General features: G+C 36.8%; 1 protein-coding gene across 1 annotated transcript in view; it reads left to right on the top strand.

Moving 5' to 3' along the window:
• The first annotated feature begins 4,415 nt into the window (after positions 1-4,415).
• Positions 4,416-19,249, top strand: part of KCNN3 (potassium calcium-activated channel subfamily N member 3) — a 457,853-nt gene continuing 443,019 nt past the window's right edge. The window contains 8 exon segments of the mRNA XM_053704468.1: positions 4,416-4,716; positions 4,719-4,843; positions 4,845-4,974; positions 4,977-5,120; positions 5,123-5,203; positions 5,206-5,288; positions 5,290-5,304; positions 5,306-5,377. Coding sequence (XP_053560443.1) covers positions 4,602-4,716; positions 4,719-4,843; positions 4,845-4,974; positions 4,977-5,120; positions 5,123-5,203; positions 5,206-5,288; positions 5,290-5,304; positions 5,306-5,377 — 765 coding nt within the window. The 5' untranslated portion in view covers positions 4,416-4,601.

The raw sequence follows: 19,249 nt of genomic DNA, 5'->3' as shown, positions 1-19,249 counted from the left end.
TTATTTTGGGGGGCTTTATTATTTTCTTAGGGGGCTTAGAATAGGTGTAATTAGCTTAAAAATCTTGTAATCTTTTTTTATTTTTTGTAATTAGTGTTTGTTTTTTTTGTAATTTCCGATTAGTTTATTTAATTGTATTTTAGTTTAGATATTTGTTAGTTTATTCTAATTTATTGATAGTGTAGGTGTATTTGTAACTTAGGTTAGGATATATTTTACAGGTAAAATTGGAATTTTTTTTAACTAGGTAGCTATTAAATAGTTATTAACTATTTTAATAGCTATTGTACCTAGTTAAAATAAATAACAAGTACCTGTAAAATAAATATTAACCTAAAATAGCTAAATGTAATTATTAATTACATTGTAGCTATTTTAGGGTTTATTTTAAAGGTAAGTATTTAGATTTAAATAGGAATATTTTAATTAATAATATTAATATTAATTAGATTTATTTTATAAGAATTTAGTTAGGGATGTTAGAGTTAGATAGGGTTATTATACTTAATATATATATATAATATAATAACGATATTAACTATATTAACACTAATATAATTATGGTTAATATAGTTAATATAATAACTATATTAACCCCTAATATAATTAGGGTTAATATAGTTAATATAGCTGGCGGCGGTTGTAGGGGGATTAGATTAGGGGTTAATGTGTTTAATCTAGGTGGGGCGGCGGTGTAGGGGATTAAATTAGGGGTTAATATTTTTAAAATAGATGGCGGCGAGGTAGGAGCTCACTTTCGGGGGTAGGTAAGGTAGATGGCGGCGATGTAAGGGGCTCACTTTAGGGGGTTGGTAAGGTAGATGGCAGCGGGGGAGGTAGGCTAGATGGCGGCGGGGTAGGGGCTCATTTTAGTGGGTAGGTAAGGTAGATGGCGGGGGGTAGGTAAGGTAGATGGGCGGGGGGGTAGGTAAGGTAGATGGCGGCGGGGCTAGGTAAGGTAGATGGCGGCGGTGTAAGGGGCTACTTTAGTGGGTAGGTAAGGTAGATGGTGGCGGGGTAGGTAAGGTAGATGGCAGCAGGGTAGGTAAGGTAGATGGCGGCGGTTTGTAAGGGGCTCACTTTAGGGGGTAGGTAAGGTAGTGGTCGGCGGGGTTAGGTAAGGTAGATGGCGGCGGGTGTAAGGGGGCTCACTTTAGTGGGTTGGTAAGGTAGATGGCGGCAGGGTAGGTAAGGTAGATGGCGGCGGGGTAGGGGCTTCACTCTTAGTGGGTAGGCAAGGTAGATGGCGGCAGGGGAGGTAAGGTAGATGGCGGCGTTGTAAGGGGCTCACTTTAGTGGTAGATAAGGTAGATGGCGGGTGGTAGGGGCTCACAATTAGGGGGTTATAGATTTAATATAGCTGTCGGCGGGGTCGGGAGCGGCGGTTAGGGGGTTAATAACTTTATTAGGTGGCGGATGGTCCGGGAGCGGCGGTTTAGGGGTTAATACATTTTTTATTGATTAGGATAGTGAGGGGGAGATAGCGGATGAGGGTTAGACGTGTCGGGCTATGTTTGGGAGGTGTGTTAGACAGTACGGGAGATTTAATAATTTAGTCAGGTTTTGTACGCGCGGCAGTTTCTAAAGTGCCGTAAGTCACTGGCGACTCCAGAAATTTGTACTTACGCAGATTTCTGGACATCGCTGGTTTATCAGACTTACGGCACCTTTAGCCTCTGACGGCGCCCGTATATGGGATAGCTCGAGTTGAGAGCTGAAACTACGGGAATGGAAACCTTTGTTTCTTTATTTACATAGGGCGTAAAGACGCAGGCGCAATGCCAAAATCGATTTCAGAATACGAAATAGAAACGGATCCAGGGCACGCATGCGCATATTAACAGCTGTTTCAAAACGCAATGGCAAATTGGTTGTCTCCTCGGGGAAGCGCGCTCAAGCCTAGTAAGAGAGCAGAGGGACTGCTCTATAACCAATACGGAAGTCAAGGATGGGAGGAGTTGGCGTTCAAGACGTAGATAAGTTATAAATAAATTATAATATAACAGATGCTTATTTTCCAAAATAAACATTGCTGTTTACATTGCAAGTATATTGAGAATCTTATATGTTCATTAGAAAGCATATAATTTACAGTCACTTTAAGGTGGTAAACAGAAAAAATCGTGTAAAGTAGGTTCTATACGATAGATTTTTAAATGTAAATCGTTTTATATTGCTACAGTTTTTAAGATGACACTAGTCATGCTGGCATGTCCTTCCACACTGTCACTGGGGGCGGGTTCAGCGAATCACTGAGGTATGCGCCGTGCACAGCAAAAGCCATACCAATAGCTTTTTCTAGATGCATTTATGCTGATCGCCATCCGTAGTGCAATGTTTGTAATCAATATTGAAATGCACTTATGTGCATTTCAAATCTGGCTAGAATGTTTAAGAGTATCCATTAGAAGCCTAAACCCAGTTTAACTTTAAAAGGAACCTTTGTGAATCCCTTAGTGCCGTTTCTTAAATCTGATTAGTGGAAATAACTTTTTTATAGATTCTGAAAAAATATATTATAATTCCCCCAGCTAAACTAGAATTAGTACTACTGATATTAGTTGTCCTGAAACAAAGAGATTGGGGAGAAATTATATTACAGCATGTTACGCTATTACTCACAGGCGCAGTGACGTCACGCTACGTTGGGCGGGAGCAGAAGACTGAGGCGCCGCGTTAGCGCTGTCTCTTAGAGATCTAATTGGGACTTGGGAGAGGATAGTAATTTAGTAAGTGGGTAATGTGGGTTGATTATTGTTAATAGGGGCGAATCACTGTATTGCTGTCCTTCTATTTATTTTATTCGGTTTTAGTGACCGTCCCTCTGCCACGAATAGCTAAGTAGCTAACTTTTCATGGAACTTTGTAACAACTGTCACTTTGCTTTGATATTGATTTGCTTACAAATACCCTGAAACAAAACCGTATATATATATATATATAAAAAAGTCACAGGCTTTGTATATTATAGTGTATTAATGTGCTATGGAAAACGTGAGTAAAGTGCATTCATTGCATTGAAACTTCATTTTGTGCAGCTGACAAACTGAAGGCATCGTATATTTTTATTTTTTTAACGTAATTAAAAAAAAATACGATGCCTTCATTTGTCAGCTGCACTAAATGAAGTTTCAATGCAATGAATGCCACTTTACTCACGTTTTCCATTGCACAATTTTTAACTTAAATATACAAAAGCAAAGCTTGTTATTTTTTATATCCGGTTTTTGTTTGTATTAAAACATTTGGGAGAAGAAGAAACAACATTTTTGTGTGTGAGATCTCACATTATTCGCTTTGAGGAATATGAATGTAAAACTGTTTAAAGATAGTGTGAAAATGCAACCGTTTGTTCTGTAAGTCTGAACGCAGCTGGTTATAAAAAGAGTGGGACTGAGGTGCAAATTAAAAAGGGAGATTTGTCAATAGATGTGTTTCCTTTAGAAAAGGCTTATTTGGCTGGAGACAAGATTACTTCATACAATATATCCACCGATCAATACGGGGGTTGTCAAGGGAACTTTTCAGCTAAAGAACTGTACAGTTGACGAGAGGTCACTACTTGAGGTTAGAAGAAAGAAGATTTCCCTTCAGCTGAGAAAAAAACAAAAAAGGTTAAGTTGTAAACTCAACCAGGAAGGTTGAAATGACAGATACAGATAACGATTTCAACCTCTTGACTTGCTATGTAATACATTGCAGTCCTTTCTGGCATCAAAGAGATACTGAAGACAGACATGCTTCCAATTCCATACTATAACATTTAACATGGTTTGTTGTGATGTATATTAAAATCTAAAAATATCACTTTGATATAATATATATATATACTATAATATATACATACACAGTATTTTTTATTTTAAAATTGAATGAGATTTTTACATAGTGAAATTTTCTAACATAATTTGTTTTTAAGCCCAATGTTTTGGTATTTTAAAAATTACACTCAAATTATATCTATATATCCACATATTTTTAACCTATCACTTGCATTTGAATATTTTCTATTAATTTATAAACCTGTTCATAAATAGAAATAATATGTATTTTCAAAGCTATTTCTTTTCTTTTTAAATATTTGCCTATTACTCATATATGTGCAAGTGCCTTGCAGAGACAATGTTGAACTGATTTAATAACAATAGATGATGTCTGTTGTGCACACAGCTTGTTAAAAAAAAAAAAGTGTGAACAGGGTCGTCTGCTGGCTGATGCACTAGCTCCTTCGATGTTACCTGTGTTCCTGGATAAGGATTGTGTAGCTGTGTGGAGGTTAAAGGCATAGGGCTGTCTAGTCTTGTCCACAGCTCCCAGCTGAAACAATAGTTGCAAGGGGGTGGGCTTGGCCTAAGCAACTGAAGGGAGAGAGATACTGAGAAGGCAGATGCAGTCACACAGCCCGGCTCCCCAGTCAATGCCACCTTCCTATACAATGATTCAATGGGCTGTCTTGGAGGAAACTGAAGCCAAAGATTAGAGGATTTTAGACACACATGGGAGAATTCATACTGTTTATCCTTTTATTCATCTTTTAAGAAAAAAATATCCATTTACTTAGTCAGAATTGGGGGGGTGAAGGTAATCCATCAAATCAAACCATGGACACCTCTGGTCACTTTCATGATTCAGGGGTTGGAGACATGGAGGATGAAATTAAGTGCCAGTGTCCCCTGTCTGGGGACGAACATCATCAACAGCAGCCACAGCATCCTTTAAGCAGCTGCAGAGCCAGACATTTCACCACAGCCTGTTGCACTCCTCTCCAACTGCTTTCAGAGCACACTCCTTCATCCAATTCCACGGCTCTCACCCTTCCTCCAGACAGGGCAGCCAGCTCAATTTTAAATGACCACTTGGTTGGACATTCTCCAAGTTCGGCGTCTACAAGTGGGGCTGGAGGAGGATGCAAGCACAGACAAGCAAGTCCTCTTGTCCACAGGAGGGACAGCAACCAGTTCACGATGATAGCCATGAGTCTTGTAAATATACAGGCGGGGTGATGAAGCCCTCAGCCGATTAAGTGCCTCAAGAAGGAACCCTTATAGAGTCTGAGCCAGAGAGCCAACCTCTCCAGATCTTCAACTCCAGCAACCCACCTGAGATAGTTATTTCGTCAAGGATGAGCACCACTCCAACCAAACCCTGCATCACCACCCCAACACCAACCACCAACACTCAGGGCACATAACAGCACTAACAACTCCCCAAAGGCCAACAAGAGAAAAAATCAAAATATTGGATACAAGCTGGGGCACAGAAGAGCACTTTTTGAGAAAAGGAAGAGGCCTAAGTGACTATGCCTCTCATTTTTGGAATGTTTGGAATAGTTGTTATGGTGATAGAGACAGAATCTGTCAGGGGTTTGTACGCAAAGGTAGGGCAACGCTCACACCTTGATTCCCTTTGACTATGGAATGTAGAAGGAGGGGGCGGACATTATATTGTGTGACAACACAGGGACCCACTACACAGTAAAAAAAATGGCTTCTATCCCCTGCTTAGTAATTCTACTCTTTACACACAATAAAATCCTCACAATCATATTTTTTTTTGCTGTAATCTAAACAATCTCACTAATATTTTGTCTGTGAAGGAGTTAAAAACCTAGAGAGAGAAACACACATACACTTTATAAACATCCCACAGTAAACACAAAATGACAGTCATATAATATATAGCAATATACAGTGATTTACTTCCTTTAAATGGCAAGGGAAAAAAAAACATGGCTACAGGTGTCAGAGATAGCAGGAGCAAGATGCTTTCTGAGCTTAGCATAGGGATGGATAAGGAGCTGTGTATTTTTATGTCTAGCTCCACCAGATGTATGATGAGGAAATGAGCAGTAACTGGCATTTAATCTGCTATCTTTGTACAGTCTTGGTGGGTTTGATTAGACATTTCCCCATACTTTACAGGCTATAGGAACAGGGATACGACAGGAGAGAAAGGAGGAGATGTAAGGCAACAGGGATAGAGCTGAGCTCTAATTTCTGCTGCATCCCTGAGCACTGGGATGGAATGAACAATTAGCACCCTCATCCTGCAGTCAAGAGCTGACATTAACCCAACATGATACAAATTCCTTCCCATCTCGGTCTACAGCAAAGAAATGCTCATCTGCCTCTTGAGATAAAATGCGATATTTAAATAATCATGTAACAACATTATTAACTATTAGAGCACTTTATTAGAGTATTACCCTTCTTTTTCTTTTTTTAATAAAAACCAAAAAAAACTATTCCTTGTTAAAGTGGCCTGTAACACATTTTACTGCCAATGCACTGCAGGCCTCCTTTAACTGCAAAAGACATCTTAAAACTAATTTGCTTCATTTTGAAGTCTAATGATTTTATACTCCTTTCATCGCCTCCTCAGCCCCCAATTATTCAAGCATGGTTCATGGACATCTTGTTTTGGTGTGGCTGGATTTTGCCCAGATCATACCTTTTCAGGAAGCAAATGCAGATACATGTAACAAACAAGTGCAAATTACATTCTAGTTGTAATCTTCTTAAAAAAAAAAAAACTCTGTTAGAGGGAAGCATTAATGCTATATTACAATACTTAAATTCATTAGGGCATTTTGTCTATTACACGGATATTTCCTTGGTAACTGTGTAACCCTGCAATGGGGGTTATCAGGGATATCAAACCAAATGTTTTCTTTCCTTATTCAGATAAGAGCAAGCCATTTAAGAAACTTTCTAATTTACTTCTATTGTCAATATTTTATTCGTTCTTTTGCTATCTTTATTTAATGCACAAGCTTTGGAGCTGGCACTTTTTGGTTCAGCACCTGAGTAGCGCTTGCTGATCTACCCAAGGTGCGAATAAAAAATGGGCCCCGACTACTAAGCTTACATTCCTGCTTTTTCAAATAAACATACCAAGAGAACAAATACAAATTGATAATAGGAGTAAATTAGAAAGTTGCTTAAAATTGCATGCTCTATCTGAATCATGAAAGAAGAAAAAAAATGTGGTTTTCTTATCCCTTTAAGAACATAGTTATGCTGTTGCACCTTGCATGCTGTCAAGCTGGACCTAACCAGTAATCTTGCAGTACATGCTATTGCTGCTCACAAACGTGTCCTGAATGCATTGCAACTTAAGAGTCTATTGATTATGAGTTTACCCTTTTGCTAGAGTTTAAAACACTGGTTACCTTGGGACATTCGTGCAGTATAAAATGGTTTTTAACAAATAAGTGTTTTGTTTTTTTTAAAAAAGTACAATTTTTTTTTATTACCATTTGTTATATTTGCAACTAAAATGTGATTAAGCCCTCAAGTCTACCTAAAAAAATAAGATATTATTTATCTTATAATATAGTGCCTCAATAATGTTTTTAGGATCATCAGTGCAATGTGCATTGGTAGGGTTTTCTTCTAGAGTTGTACCCTTATTTTGGGGGAACCCCTGCTTTAAGTGGTTAAAGTGTAGGAAGACGTTTCTTAATGTCTGCCTGCACACTTGGGTACTAGGAGTGAGACGTTTGATTTAAACATGGAACAATATTTGGTGTTCTCCCTAGATCTAAATCACAGTGAGGGATGGTGGGAGGGGAGATGGCAGCTTCAGCTGTTGGACATGCATCTAATTTAAGACAGTTGCAGCTGTCACAACTCAGCGTGTGAAACCTCAATGGAGATTCAAACTGATGCTGAGATTACATGTACTTCTAGTAGTGCTGCTGGGGTCCTATGCATAGATCTGTAGTTAAGAGGAAAACCCCAAGACCGTATTCATACCTGAGACGACCTAAGGTTATATCCCAGAAATGTAAAAAACCCTCACAATATATTTGTTACACATATTTCCCAAGAGCAACACTGTTTCCCAGATTATACACACCTTTTATCCCCGATCGTAAGACTGTCCTCCTGTTTAACCCTTGATCACCCTGTTTTCAGATCGCTCCAATCCTCTCCCCCTTAATTAGAGTGTTCCTAGGTTAACCCACTTTGCTCCCTTGATCAAGCAAATAGTGCCCTGAACAGTCCCCACACCCGAAAACAGATCACTGCCTAAACCAGATGTGCTCGTCCCCTTACTGAGATTCACTGTTGTCTGTATCAGATCTTTCCTCCTCCCTCCTGATTAGACCACTTTTGGTCTTTGCCTTTTATCAGTTTACATCCTGCAGTATAGACATAGGCAACAAAATTAATGCTGTGTTTTTTCTTTTATTCTTTTTTTTTTAAAGCTATCTATGATCATTTTCTTTCTTCGTTACACATTTTTAATGCATTTTAAAATATAAAGTACTCCTGAACTGCATACTTCCTGTTTTTAAACTCATTCTCTGCCAGTGGAGACAGAGCAGTTTAAGGACTGACTCAGTGATATGGATAAATACATACTGTTTCTCTTCAGCATAAATAAATCTATTTATATCAGCTTTAGAAAGAAGATCAATAACTCTCATTTTATTGAGTTATTTGACCCAGGTTAAAAGTTATTTTTTTTTTGTAAATGAGTTAATCTAGGCCACATTACAGTAATTTATGAGTCAGATATCTAAAGCCAGCACTTAGTAATGAGCATTGACCTAGCTCCACATTACATACACCTTGTAAGTAATGTACTATAATACATACAAGGCATGAATGCAACTTCTTGTCCTACCACTAATAAAACATTACTGATGTCTTTTTGAGATAAAGCAGCCAGTATCCCAGGAATACTTGAAAACGAGAGAAATCTCAATGTTCCTTCTGTTAAAATATTTTATAAATAAAATAATCCCTCACTTTAAACAGTAATTTCAGAGAGGGTCATGCCATGTGAGGCAGCCTTCCACTCACTTATTATTCAATAGCTCACCCTTTGCAACACACAAAATGCTCTTTTCTGCAGCTAATCTATTTCTGTCCTCTTTGTTTAGACAGTAACAAAAAACTCTCCTACGTTTTCTCTACCTAGCACTTTTTACATACCTGCATGTCTGTAGTTAGAATATAGGGGTAACTGTTGAACGTAGGTAGTTGTCTGTGATGCCTAAAACTTCCATTGGCTTTAAGAAAATAAATCGGACTGATGTGTATGAAGTCTGCGGAACCGTATTGCAGTAATTATTAGAGTGTATGTTATAGAAGGCTTATTTTAACAGAAAAGTGCAGTCTAAGGGGCTGATTTATGAAAAGTGCGAGCGGACATGATACAATGTAGCGTATGATGTCTGCCCGCACATCAATAAATGCCGACAGCATACGCTGTCGGCATTTATCATTGCACAAGCAGTTCTTGTGAACTGCTTGTGCAATGCCGCCGCCCTGCAGATTCGCGGCCGAATTGGCCGCTAGCAGGGGGTGTCAATTAGCCCGATCGTATAGGAGATCGCTATAGGATTGGGCGGATTGATGTCCGCAGCCTCAGATGCAGGCGGACAAGTTATAGAGCAGTGGTCTTTAGACCGCTCTGCTTCATAACTGCTGTTTCCGGCGAGCCTGAAGGCTGCGCAGACTGAAACAGGGGCATCAAGCTCCATTCGGAGCTTGATAATTCGGCCCCTATAACTTTTTAATTTTATAACATATTAGTGGTTTCATCACCACCCAGTTCTTTATTAAAGGGGATAGAGCGGTCAAAACTGAAAAGTACATGGGTGCCTTTCAATTTTGAATAAAAACATTTTTTGCAATATACTTCTGTATTAGCAAAAATGCTAGTAAAAGTTATCACTAATTTTTCAGTGAACATATACACATATGCTGTGAGTGACCCGGTGCGCTAGTATTCAAACAGCACTGCTTCTCAGGATGTCTAGCAGAGGCTTGTTCTGACACAAATTAAAGTTATATGAAAACCCAAAATGTTTCTTTCTGGATTCAGATAAACAATATCATTTTAAACAACTTTCCCCAATTTACTTCTATTAAGAAATTACTTTGTTCTCTTAGTATTTTCTTGAAGGTGCCGAGATGCACTACTGGGAGCTAGCTGAACTGATCAGGATGTGCCAATAATGAGACACTATAAGAGCAGCCACCCATCAGCAGCTAGCTCCCAGTAATGCATTGCTGCTCCTGAGCCCACCTAGGTATGTTTTTAACAAAGGATACCAAGAGAATGAAGCAAATTAGATAAAGAAGTAAATGGGAAAGTTATTTAACATTACATGCTCTATCTGAATCATTACAGGGAAATTAAACACTAAACAATGCTAGATAGAATGATGCATTCAAAGAAAAGATTAATCTGAGAATAACATTTAGATGTATTTTTAAAGTTTCATTAGCTGTTTAGATATTGACCAAAATAAGTGAAGTTTTAGTGTCAATAAGACAATGGGAACTGCCATGTTGTAACTTAGGTTACCTTCTCTGCAGTGGCCAATTAGGGACAGTAATACATAGGTTACTAGAGTGTAACAGGAACTGAAAAGCTTACAATTTCTGAATGGAAATTACCACGAAAGGAGGGCAAAATAAATAATGACCTATATTGCAGAAGTTTTATATATATATATATATATATATATATATATATATTTATATATATATGATTTATTACTACCATCCCAAAGTGTTTAATGTCCCTTTAAAGAAACAAAAATGTTGGGTTTCATGTCTCATTTAAGTCTTCACAACAACACCAACGCCAGCTCTCTGAGAAGGGTGTGGTTGTTTGAGTAAACTGAGTTTGGGTGTACCAGGTACACACAAACCAAAATAGGGGGCGCTTCCTAACACTAGATTAACAAACAATAATAGCATACAACAACAGTGCAAATAAAATATATAAAAAATATATATAGACCAGTACGACTAACAGAACATAAAAGTCAAATTTTGGTCCAAATAGTGGCTGCCTCTCTGTCAGAGGACGGTCAAATCCTGACGTCTATTGTGATCTGCAAGAAAAAGAACAGAGGCGACACCATGGCCTTGTACCACCAACACGTAGGAAAAAGGTGCAGAATATCAGATTATACTCACAAGGATAAAGCCACCAATGGTGCTTATGGAGCGGACTGGAACTTCACAGTGGTCCAGCTCCACTGAATACACCCAGTAATGATGTTCAATCAAAGAGTCCTTGCTGGTTGTATTCAGGTGAGCTGGACCACTGTGAAGTTCCAGTCCGCCTCCATAAGCACCATTGGGTGCTTTATCCTTGTGAGTATAATCTGATTCTGCACCTTTTTCCTACTGTGTTGGTGGTACTAGGCCATGGTGTCGCCACTGTTCTTTTTTATGAAGGTTGTGGTGTTTTGAATAGTGGTGCATCGGCACGCCAAGCATATGTGCATATGATGCTGAAAACAGTATATCTTTTAATTGAGGCATTTTTTTGGAAGTATATTACAAAAATGTTACTATCTAAATTGAAATGCACACATGCACCTTTTAATTCTGAATGTTCTGTCCCTTTAGGTCTCATGTGGCTATATCTCAATCCAAATGAGGTTCCCTTGAGCAGTGCGTCCTTTGAGGGTTCATCCCTAATAGTATGCTTGTGCTTGTATTACCTGCTCATTCAAGTAAATGCATATATTGTGTGTGTATGTGTGTATATATATATATATTATATATATATATATACTATATATATAACTCCAGTTATTCCTGCAGCTTGAACATTAGCTCCTTATGCTATGATATATATATATATATATATATATATTATATATATATATAGTAACTTTATATACCAAGTGATATATAGTTCTAACTATTGATTATATGGAAAGAAATGCACAGACTGTTGTAAAGTAAAAGTAATATATTTTACCTAAATCTCTAATGATATTGTGTGTGTGTGCACATGATGTGTATGTGTGTGGTGAGTGTATAATATATATATTATATATATATATATATATATATATCAATGTAAAATATTTGCATAGGAAATTAGCACATCTAGGCAAGTATCCCCGCTTGCTTTTCCCCAGAAATTCTTAATATACAATGTTACCCAATGCACAAGAGAATTGTGGGTAAGATATGCAAATCTAGATATGCAAATTCTCAGTTTTTTTGCTTCAAATACTGTTTTGACACAGCGATCCTTTTACAGGATTATTACAGCAAAACCAGAAAAGTTAAAAAAAAGACAAAAGTGTGGTAAGCCTATGTCCACACTTTTGTCTTTTTTAACTTTTGTATTCCCCCTGTATATACAATTTCACCATCTTTATAGATATTGATTCAATGTTGATATATAACTTTATGTCAGTATATGCTCTAGGTATAGCTATATATTTCCCCTGTCTGTTCTCCTACTAATGGACACTGTCTGCCTGTTACCTAAAGCCCCCCTCAAGATTTTTACGACACCTCCTCCTCTCCCTGCACTGTCTTGTTAGCTATTCTGTGTTTTAAGATATATCTGTAAATTCAATTGAATTGGTCAGTATTGCTTTAGACTTGATAAAGGAAGAGAACTCTTCCGAAAGCTTGTCAACTTATAAATGTATAGTTAGTCCCAATAAAAAAAAGTATCATTGCTCAATGCAATACTCTTGTTATTTTGAGATATATATATATAGTTAGTAGTGGATACTTATAAGTACAGCGACGTGTGGATCATCTACTGATTATTAGTTTGATTCTTGAGGTGAGAATGCAAATCCCTGGCTGTTTTATATATCATTATTTTTATTTTTTTAAATAAACTTTTATAGAGTGGACTTTTGGTGTAGCAAACACAACTTCACCCAATAACTGTAGTGCAACCTCTACCTGAATATCTGTCCGTTGTTTTCATATACATCCTACCTCCATATTTCCTGCTAGTGCTCTTGATTTTCCAATATTCATGTTAATGATAAGCTGATTGTTTCCCATTGTGGGTATACGGGGAATAATTGTGTTAATGCCTCCATAAAATAAGGATGTTTCTTCAAGCTAATCAATGTAGCTACTTTCTGTATTGATTTGAATTGGACTTATGGGTTGTCTTGAGGCCCCTGGGGAGAAACAGCACTTGAAGACACAAGTGAGGCTTTGACTTGATTAATATCTATTTCTATATTCCTATAGCTAACCAATGCTTCATTATATATCCTCTTTATATTGTTCAATTGCTATCCTTCCTTTAACTTTATTACTCAATATATATTCTTTATCTATAACTTCTCCAGTTGTTGAAGATAATATTTCCCTAGAGCTTGTATTGATCAATTTTCATCTCTTCTGTGATCAATATAACTATCCAGATATATCAACAAATTAATACATATAATGTCTTGCCATATAACCTCTCTCTCTATTGCAAGCTGTATAAGCTCTCTTTATATTTTCTTCTCGAGAACCATATAATGCCACCCTATAACACACGTATTGCTACATATAACCCTTCATTATAACTGATGCCTATAAGGTTCCACCAGTATAAATATATGCATGCTAAAGAGCATTAAAGGGATAAGAAACAAAAAATTCTTTCACGATTCAGATAAATCATGTGATTTTAACCGTTTGCTGCCGTTAGGACGTTCCATGCGTCCTAACTGCTGCTGGGCTTTAGCGCTGTTAGGATGGCATGGAACGTCCTAGCCGTTTGGTTGTACCTGAACCAAACTGCAGTGCAAACATGGAGGGCGCACCTAGCATCATAGGGGCGCCCCCTGCATGATCGCTTTATTTGAATTTGTTTACATCGGAACGTTGTTCTGATGTAGACAATTTAGACCCGACACAAACGGTGTTAAACAACTTTCTAATTTACTTCTATTATAATTTTTTCTTTGTTTTCTTGGTATTTTTTTTGTTAGAAAACAGGGACATATGCTTTGTAGCCAGTCCGTTTCTGGAGCACTATACGACAGCTGTTTTGCCAGAATGTTATCTATTTGTAAGAGCACTACATGCAGCACGATTTTCCTGCCATGTAGTGTTGCAGATGCATACCTAGGTATCTCTTCAAAACAGAATATCATGGATATGAAGGAAATTTGAAAATAGAGAAAATGGGAACTTTTGTAAAATGGTTATGCTCTGTCTGAATCACAAACGAAAACTTCTGGGTTTCATATGGATTGGGTTTTTTTTTAGCAGAAACATGGTGCCTCCTGCAGTATCATGTGCATTGGCTTGATATGGGAAACTGCACAGCTGTATTGGTGGACGGGGACACTACATTTAAAAACCAATGATGAACCAAAAAAAATGTGTAAGTGTCCAGTTTATTTGAGATTTGCCAATGTTTTGGTACATTAATTTAGATTAACCAACGCTGGCTGTATTAATTCTAATGATTACACAACATTTGATTAATTGCAATCGACTCTTAAATGGACAGTGAATATTTACAGTTTTTTCGCCTTTTATAAGTAGTTTGTGCCTTACGACAGTGTAGGGTAAAATCTATATGAGGACATTCATAGCTGCTATATTAAAAATAATCAACTTTTAAATCCTTCTCCAGAACAGTTTACGGGCTCAGGCCACCCACAAACTGGCACAGGATTTCCTTTATTCACTGAGAGTGGTACAGCTGCTTAATGGCTACCACCATACCATTAGCTTTCTATAATACAAGGGTTACTGACGCAGGACCACATGAACAGCCTGTCTGTTTCACGATCCTGGACAGACATGCATAATCAGGAGATATTGCTTGATTTAAAAAGATCTGTGGGCTTGTGAGATGCTATAAGAATGCTTGCCAGTCCTTCTATTTCCCTGGTGTAATGATCTAAGTCACTTTTTAGCCTGAAAATGGCGTCTCGCTAAGGGGCGTTATACTGCATTTAAGTGTTGATGGTGGAGGAGATGCGTACACAGTTAAATTCATCCATTTAAAAATCATGCAAAACAAATAATTGAACCATTCACACAGAAATACTCAGGAAAAAATTGTAGCAAAATTGTACTTATCAAAAAACATATTTTGTATGTAAATTAAACAAGAATAAATTATATTAAATATATCATAAATGAAATTTAAGTACAATGGATGTGCAAAGAAAAAGCAGGAAATTCGTATTTAAAAGTACAAAATACAAAGCGTAATTGTTTTTTCATAAAATGGTCTGGACCTGGGCGTATATGGAAATTGTCTCCCTACTCCCATCTTAATTATCTAAACATTTTGTCCTACAGATCTCACAGTTTTTTCTCACCATTTAAAGGTGGGAAGCTTTTATCAAATACTCAAAACACTGATTACTCTGAAAGAAAAACCTATGCATACGGAAATAACAGCAAATTTAAGGTACAGTGCACTGAAAACAGTGTTTTTGATTTGTATCAGGCATAATATTAAAGCTTAAACATACACTGGGGGTCTCCCTCTGTCTTTCGTACTCAATTGCAAACTTTTACCTAACAGAGAGCTTCTCATTACTTCTATAGGAGACATCTCGTCACTTGCTGGGAAAGACCCTTTTTTAATAGAATTCCATGAGGAAAACTACGCCTAGACCTGCAAATTTATAGAATAGGCCCCATAGTGAGAAAGGAATGAGGTGGGCCACAGCCTTTTCATTGCACCGTCCGGTTTTCAATATAAGAAAAAAAGTCAGCTCCGGAGCAGCAATGCACTGCTCAGTGGGACCTAGATGAACACATCTGGTGAGCTATTGATAAGAGGCACAAATTATCAGCTAGCTCCCAGTAGTGCGTTTCAGCTCAGGGGCTTTTCAATAAAAGATACCAACAGATTTAAATACATTTGATGTTAGAAGTACATTAAAATAGCATGATTCATCTGAATAATGAAAGTTTAATTTGACTTTCACGTTCCTTTAACTTCCTGCAACTCTTATTCTTATAATAAAACTCATTAAATACTTTAGAAACTCACCTGAAAGCCCTGATTGGCTTATATGCTCATAACATCTCAAAACGCAGTGCAATGCAAAGTGATAGAAATGTAAAATGCAGTGAGTAAACAGATGTATATAACATAGTATTCATATGCCATATTACACTGTGTCACAAAAGCCTTTTCCACTTAAAGCGACTGTAAAGTCATAATTAGATATTCATGATTTAGACAGAGCATACAATTTTGAACAACTTCCCAATTTACTTCTATTATTTAATAAACTTCCTTCTCTTGTTATCCTTTGCTGAAATGTTTATCTAGGTAAGGTCAGCAGCAAAGAACCTAGGTTCTTGATGCTGATTGGTGGCTGCATATATATATACACACCGATTGTCATTGGCTCACCCATATGTTCAGTTAGAAACCATTGCTGCTCCTTCAACAAATGATACCAAGAGAATGAAGAAAATGTTATAATAGAAGTAAACTAAAGTTATTAACAATTGCATGTTCTACCTAAATCATGAAAAAATTGTGAGTTTCTTTCGTGTCCCTTTAACCTTTTAAAGACGTTAGGACGGCTTTAGTGCCGTTAGGACAGCGTGGAATGTCCTAGCCGTTTGGCTGTCCTGAATCCAACGGCGCTTACTGCATTGGATCAGGTCATTGTAGGCGTGTCTAGCATTGTAGGCTCGCCCCCCTGACCCAATCCCATAATTGAAATATCACGATTGCATGCACAGTCACGATATTTCAATTTGTTTACATTGGAACGTTATTCCGATGTAGACAAATTTAACCCAACACGAAAAGTTTAAAGGGACAGGAAACTCCAAAATTTTCATTCTCTTGTTATCCTTTGCTGAAAGAACATTGGCAGGTAGCTGAACGCATCTAGTTAGCCAATCACAAGAGACAATTGTGTGCAGGCACCAATCAGCAGCATCTCTCACTAGTGTAGGATATGTGCATATTATTTTTCAACAAGGGATACCAAGAGAACAAAGCACATTTGAAAATAGAAGTGAATTTAAAAGTGTCTTAAAATTACATGGTCTGAGTCATGCACGTGTAATTTATTTTGATTTCTTTTCCTTTTAAAGAGACAGTAAACACCTTGAGATATTTATATAACAATTTTAAGTATGCATAATGAAACAACTTTGCTATTTATTTGCATTAATTATTTTGCCCCATTTTCTTGTAATTTACAATTAAATTAACATTTAATTAATTGTAATGAAAAGTGAGTAATTTGTAATGCCAGAACTTGAAATGCACCCGTCTGACTTTTCCAGGCTAACCCTGCTACATATCTATCCCTAACTGGCTTTATCAGATAACAGCTACAAAACAATGTACTAGATACTCATTTTATGACAGTGATTAGATCTATGATTTAGATCTGAAAATGGGGGCTTTTCTTATTCTTAGACCAGGAAAAGCATTCAGCTGATTTCTCAAGGCTAACTCTTCCCTAATTTGTTTTAACAGATAACATCTGCAAAACAACTTTACACTAGTAATATGATTACTGTTAGCCTTGTTGTCTGCAGACTAAAGCCCAGATTGGCTCCTTCAAATAAGGCAAATGGTGGGCAGAGATTGGCTGTTGAAAATAAATGCTTTGAAAAGGTTGTTAATTTGTTTTAAAAAGACTTGGCTGATGTGTTATTCTATAGCAACAATAGAAATGTCTTGTAATTACAAGGTGTGTACTGTCCTTTTAGAGAGTTTATAGCGTATACAGGGTTATGTTCCCCATTGCACTATACTTTCTTCCTATAACACATTATGTTGCTATATCTATCCTTTCTCTTGACTCCCATAAAACGTGTTACTTTATGTGATCTCTTTCTATGTTTTATGTTTTTCAGTATAACATCCCTTTAACTCCAACTTAAAGGGACATTAAAGTCAAAATTAAACTTTCATGGTTCAGATAGTGTGCAAATATATTTTGTTCTCTTGGTATCCTTTGATATAAAAACATTTTCTTTCTTGATTTGCATAGACAATACAATGTACTTCTATTATAAAATTTGCTTTATTCTCTTGTAATCCTTTGCTGAAGGAACAGCTTTGCACTACTGGCAGCTAGCTGGCCAATTACAAGAGACAGGTGTGTGCAGGCACCAATCAACAGCTAGCTCCCAATGTTTACAACAAGTGATACCAAGAGAACGGAGCACATTTGAAAATAGAAATGAATTTAAAAGTATCTTAAAATGACATGCTCTATCACTATCATGCAAGTTTAAAGGGACACTGAACCCAAATTTTTTATTTCATGATTCTGATAGTGCATGCAACTTTCTATTTTACTCCTATTATCAATTTTTCTTCGTTATCTTGCTAGAAGGCATCTAAGCTATTTTTTGGTTCATAACCATGGAAAGCACGTGTTTATTGGTAGGTAAATTTATCCACCAATCAGCAAGAACAACACAGTGTGTTCACCACAAATGGGCCGGCATCTAAACTTACATTTTTGCATTTAAAATAAAGATACCAAGAGAATGGAGTAAATTAGAAAGTTTCTTGAAATTGGATCTATTTGAATCACAAAAGAAAAAATGTGGGTTCAGTGTCCTTTAAGTTGGATTTTCCTATCCCTTTAAACTTTTATATTTCTTGTAGGTCGTGCAATTTTAAAATACTTTTGAATTTACTTATATTTTCTGATTTGCTTTGCTCTCTTGGCATCCTTTATTGAAGATCATACAAGGAATTCTCAGGAGGAGCAATTAACTACTGGGAGATAGCTGGTGATTAGTCATTACACAAATATGCCTCTTATCATTGGCTCTCCAGATGTGTTTAGCTAGTTCCCAGTAGTGCATTTCTGCTCCTAAGTTTACTCTTCAACAAAGGAAGAGTAAACAAGAGAAGGAAGTCAGTTTGATGATTAAAGTATATTGGAAAGTTTAACCCTTAATGACCGGACCATTTTTCAATTTTCTTACCCTTAATGACAATGGCTATTTTTACATTTCTGCAGTGTTTTGTGTTTAGCTGTAATTTTCCTCTTATCATTTACTGTACCCACAGATATATATACCGTTGTTCTCACCATTAAATGGAATTTCTAAAGATACCATTATTTTCATCATGTCTTATAATTTACTAAAAAAAAAATAATAAAATATGAGGAAAAAATGGAAAAAACACACTTTTTCTAACTTTGACCCCCAAAATATGTTGCACATCTACAATCACAAAAAACACCCATGCTAAATAGTTTCTAAATTTTGTCCTGAGTTTAGAAATACCCAATGTTTACACGTTCTTTGGTTTTTTTTGCAATTTATGGGGCAATAAATACAAGTAGCACTTCGCTATTTCCAAACCACTTTTTTTCAACATTAGCGCTAGTTACATTGGAACCCTGATATCTGTCAGGAATCCCTGAATATCCCTTGACATGTATATTTTTTGTTAGAAGACAACCCAAAGTATTTATCTAGGCCATTTTGGTATATTTCATGCCACCATTTTACCGCCAAATGCGATAAAAAAAAAA

This window comes from Bombina bombina, chromosome 1 (assembly GCF_027579735.1).
Source record: "Bombina bombina isolate aBomBom1 chromosome 1, aBomBom1.pri, whole genome shotgun sequence".
Taxonomy (NCBI): Eukaryota; Metazoa; Chordata; class Amphibia; order Anura; family Bombinatoridae; genus Bombina; species Bombina bombina.
This window is presented reverse-complemented; position numbering and strand designations above follow the sequence as displayed.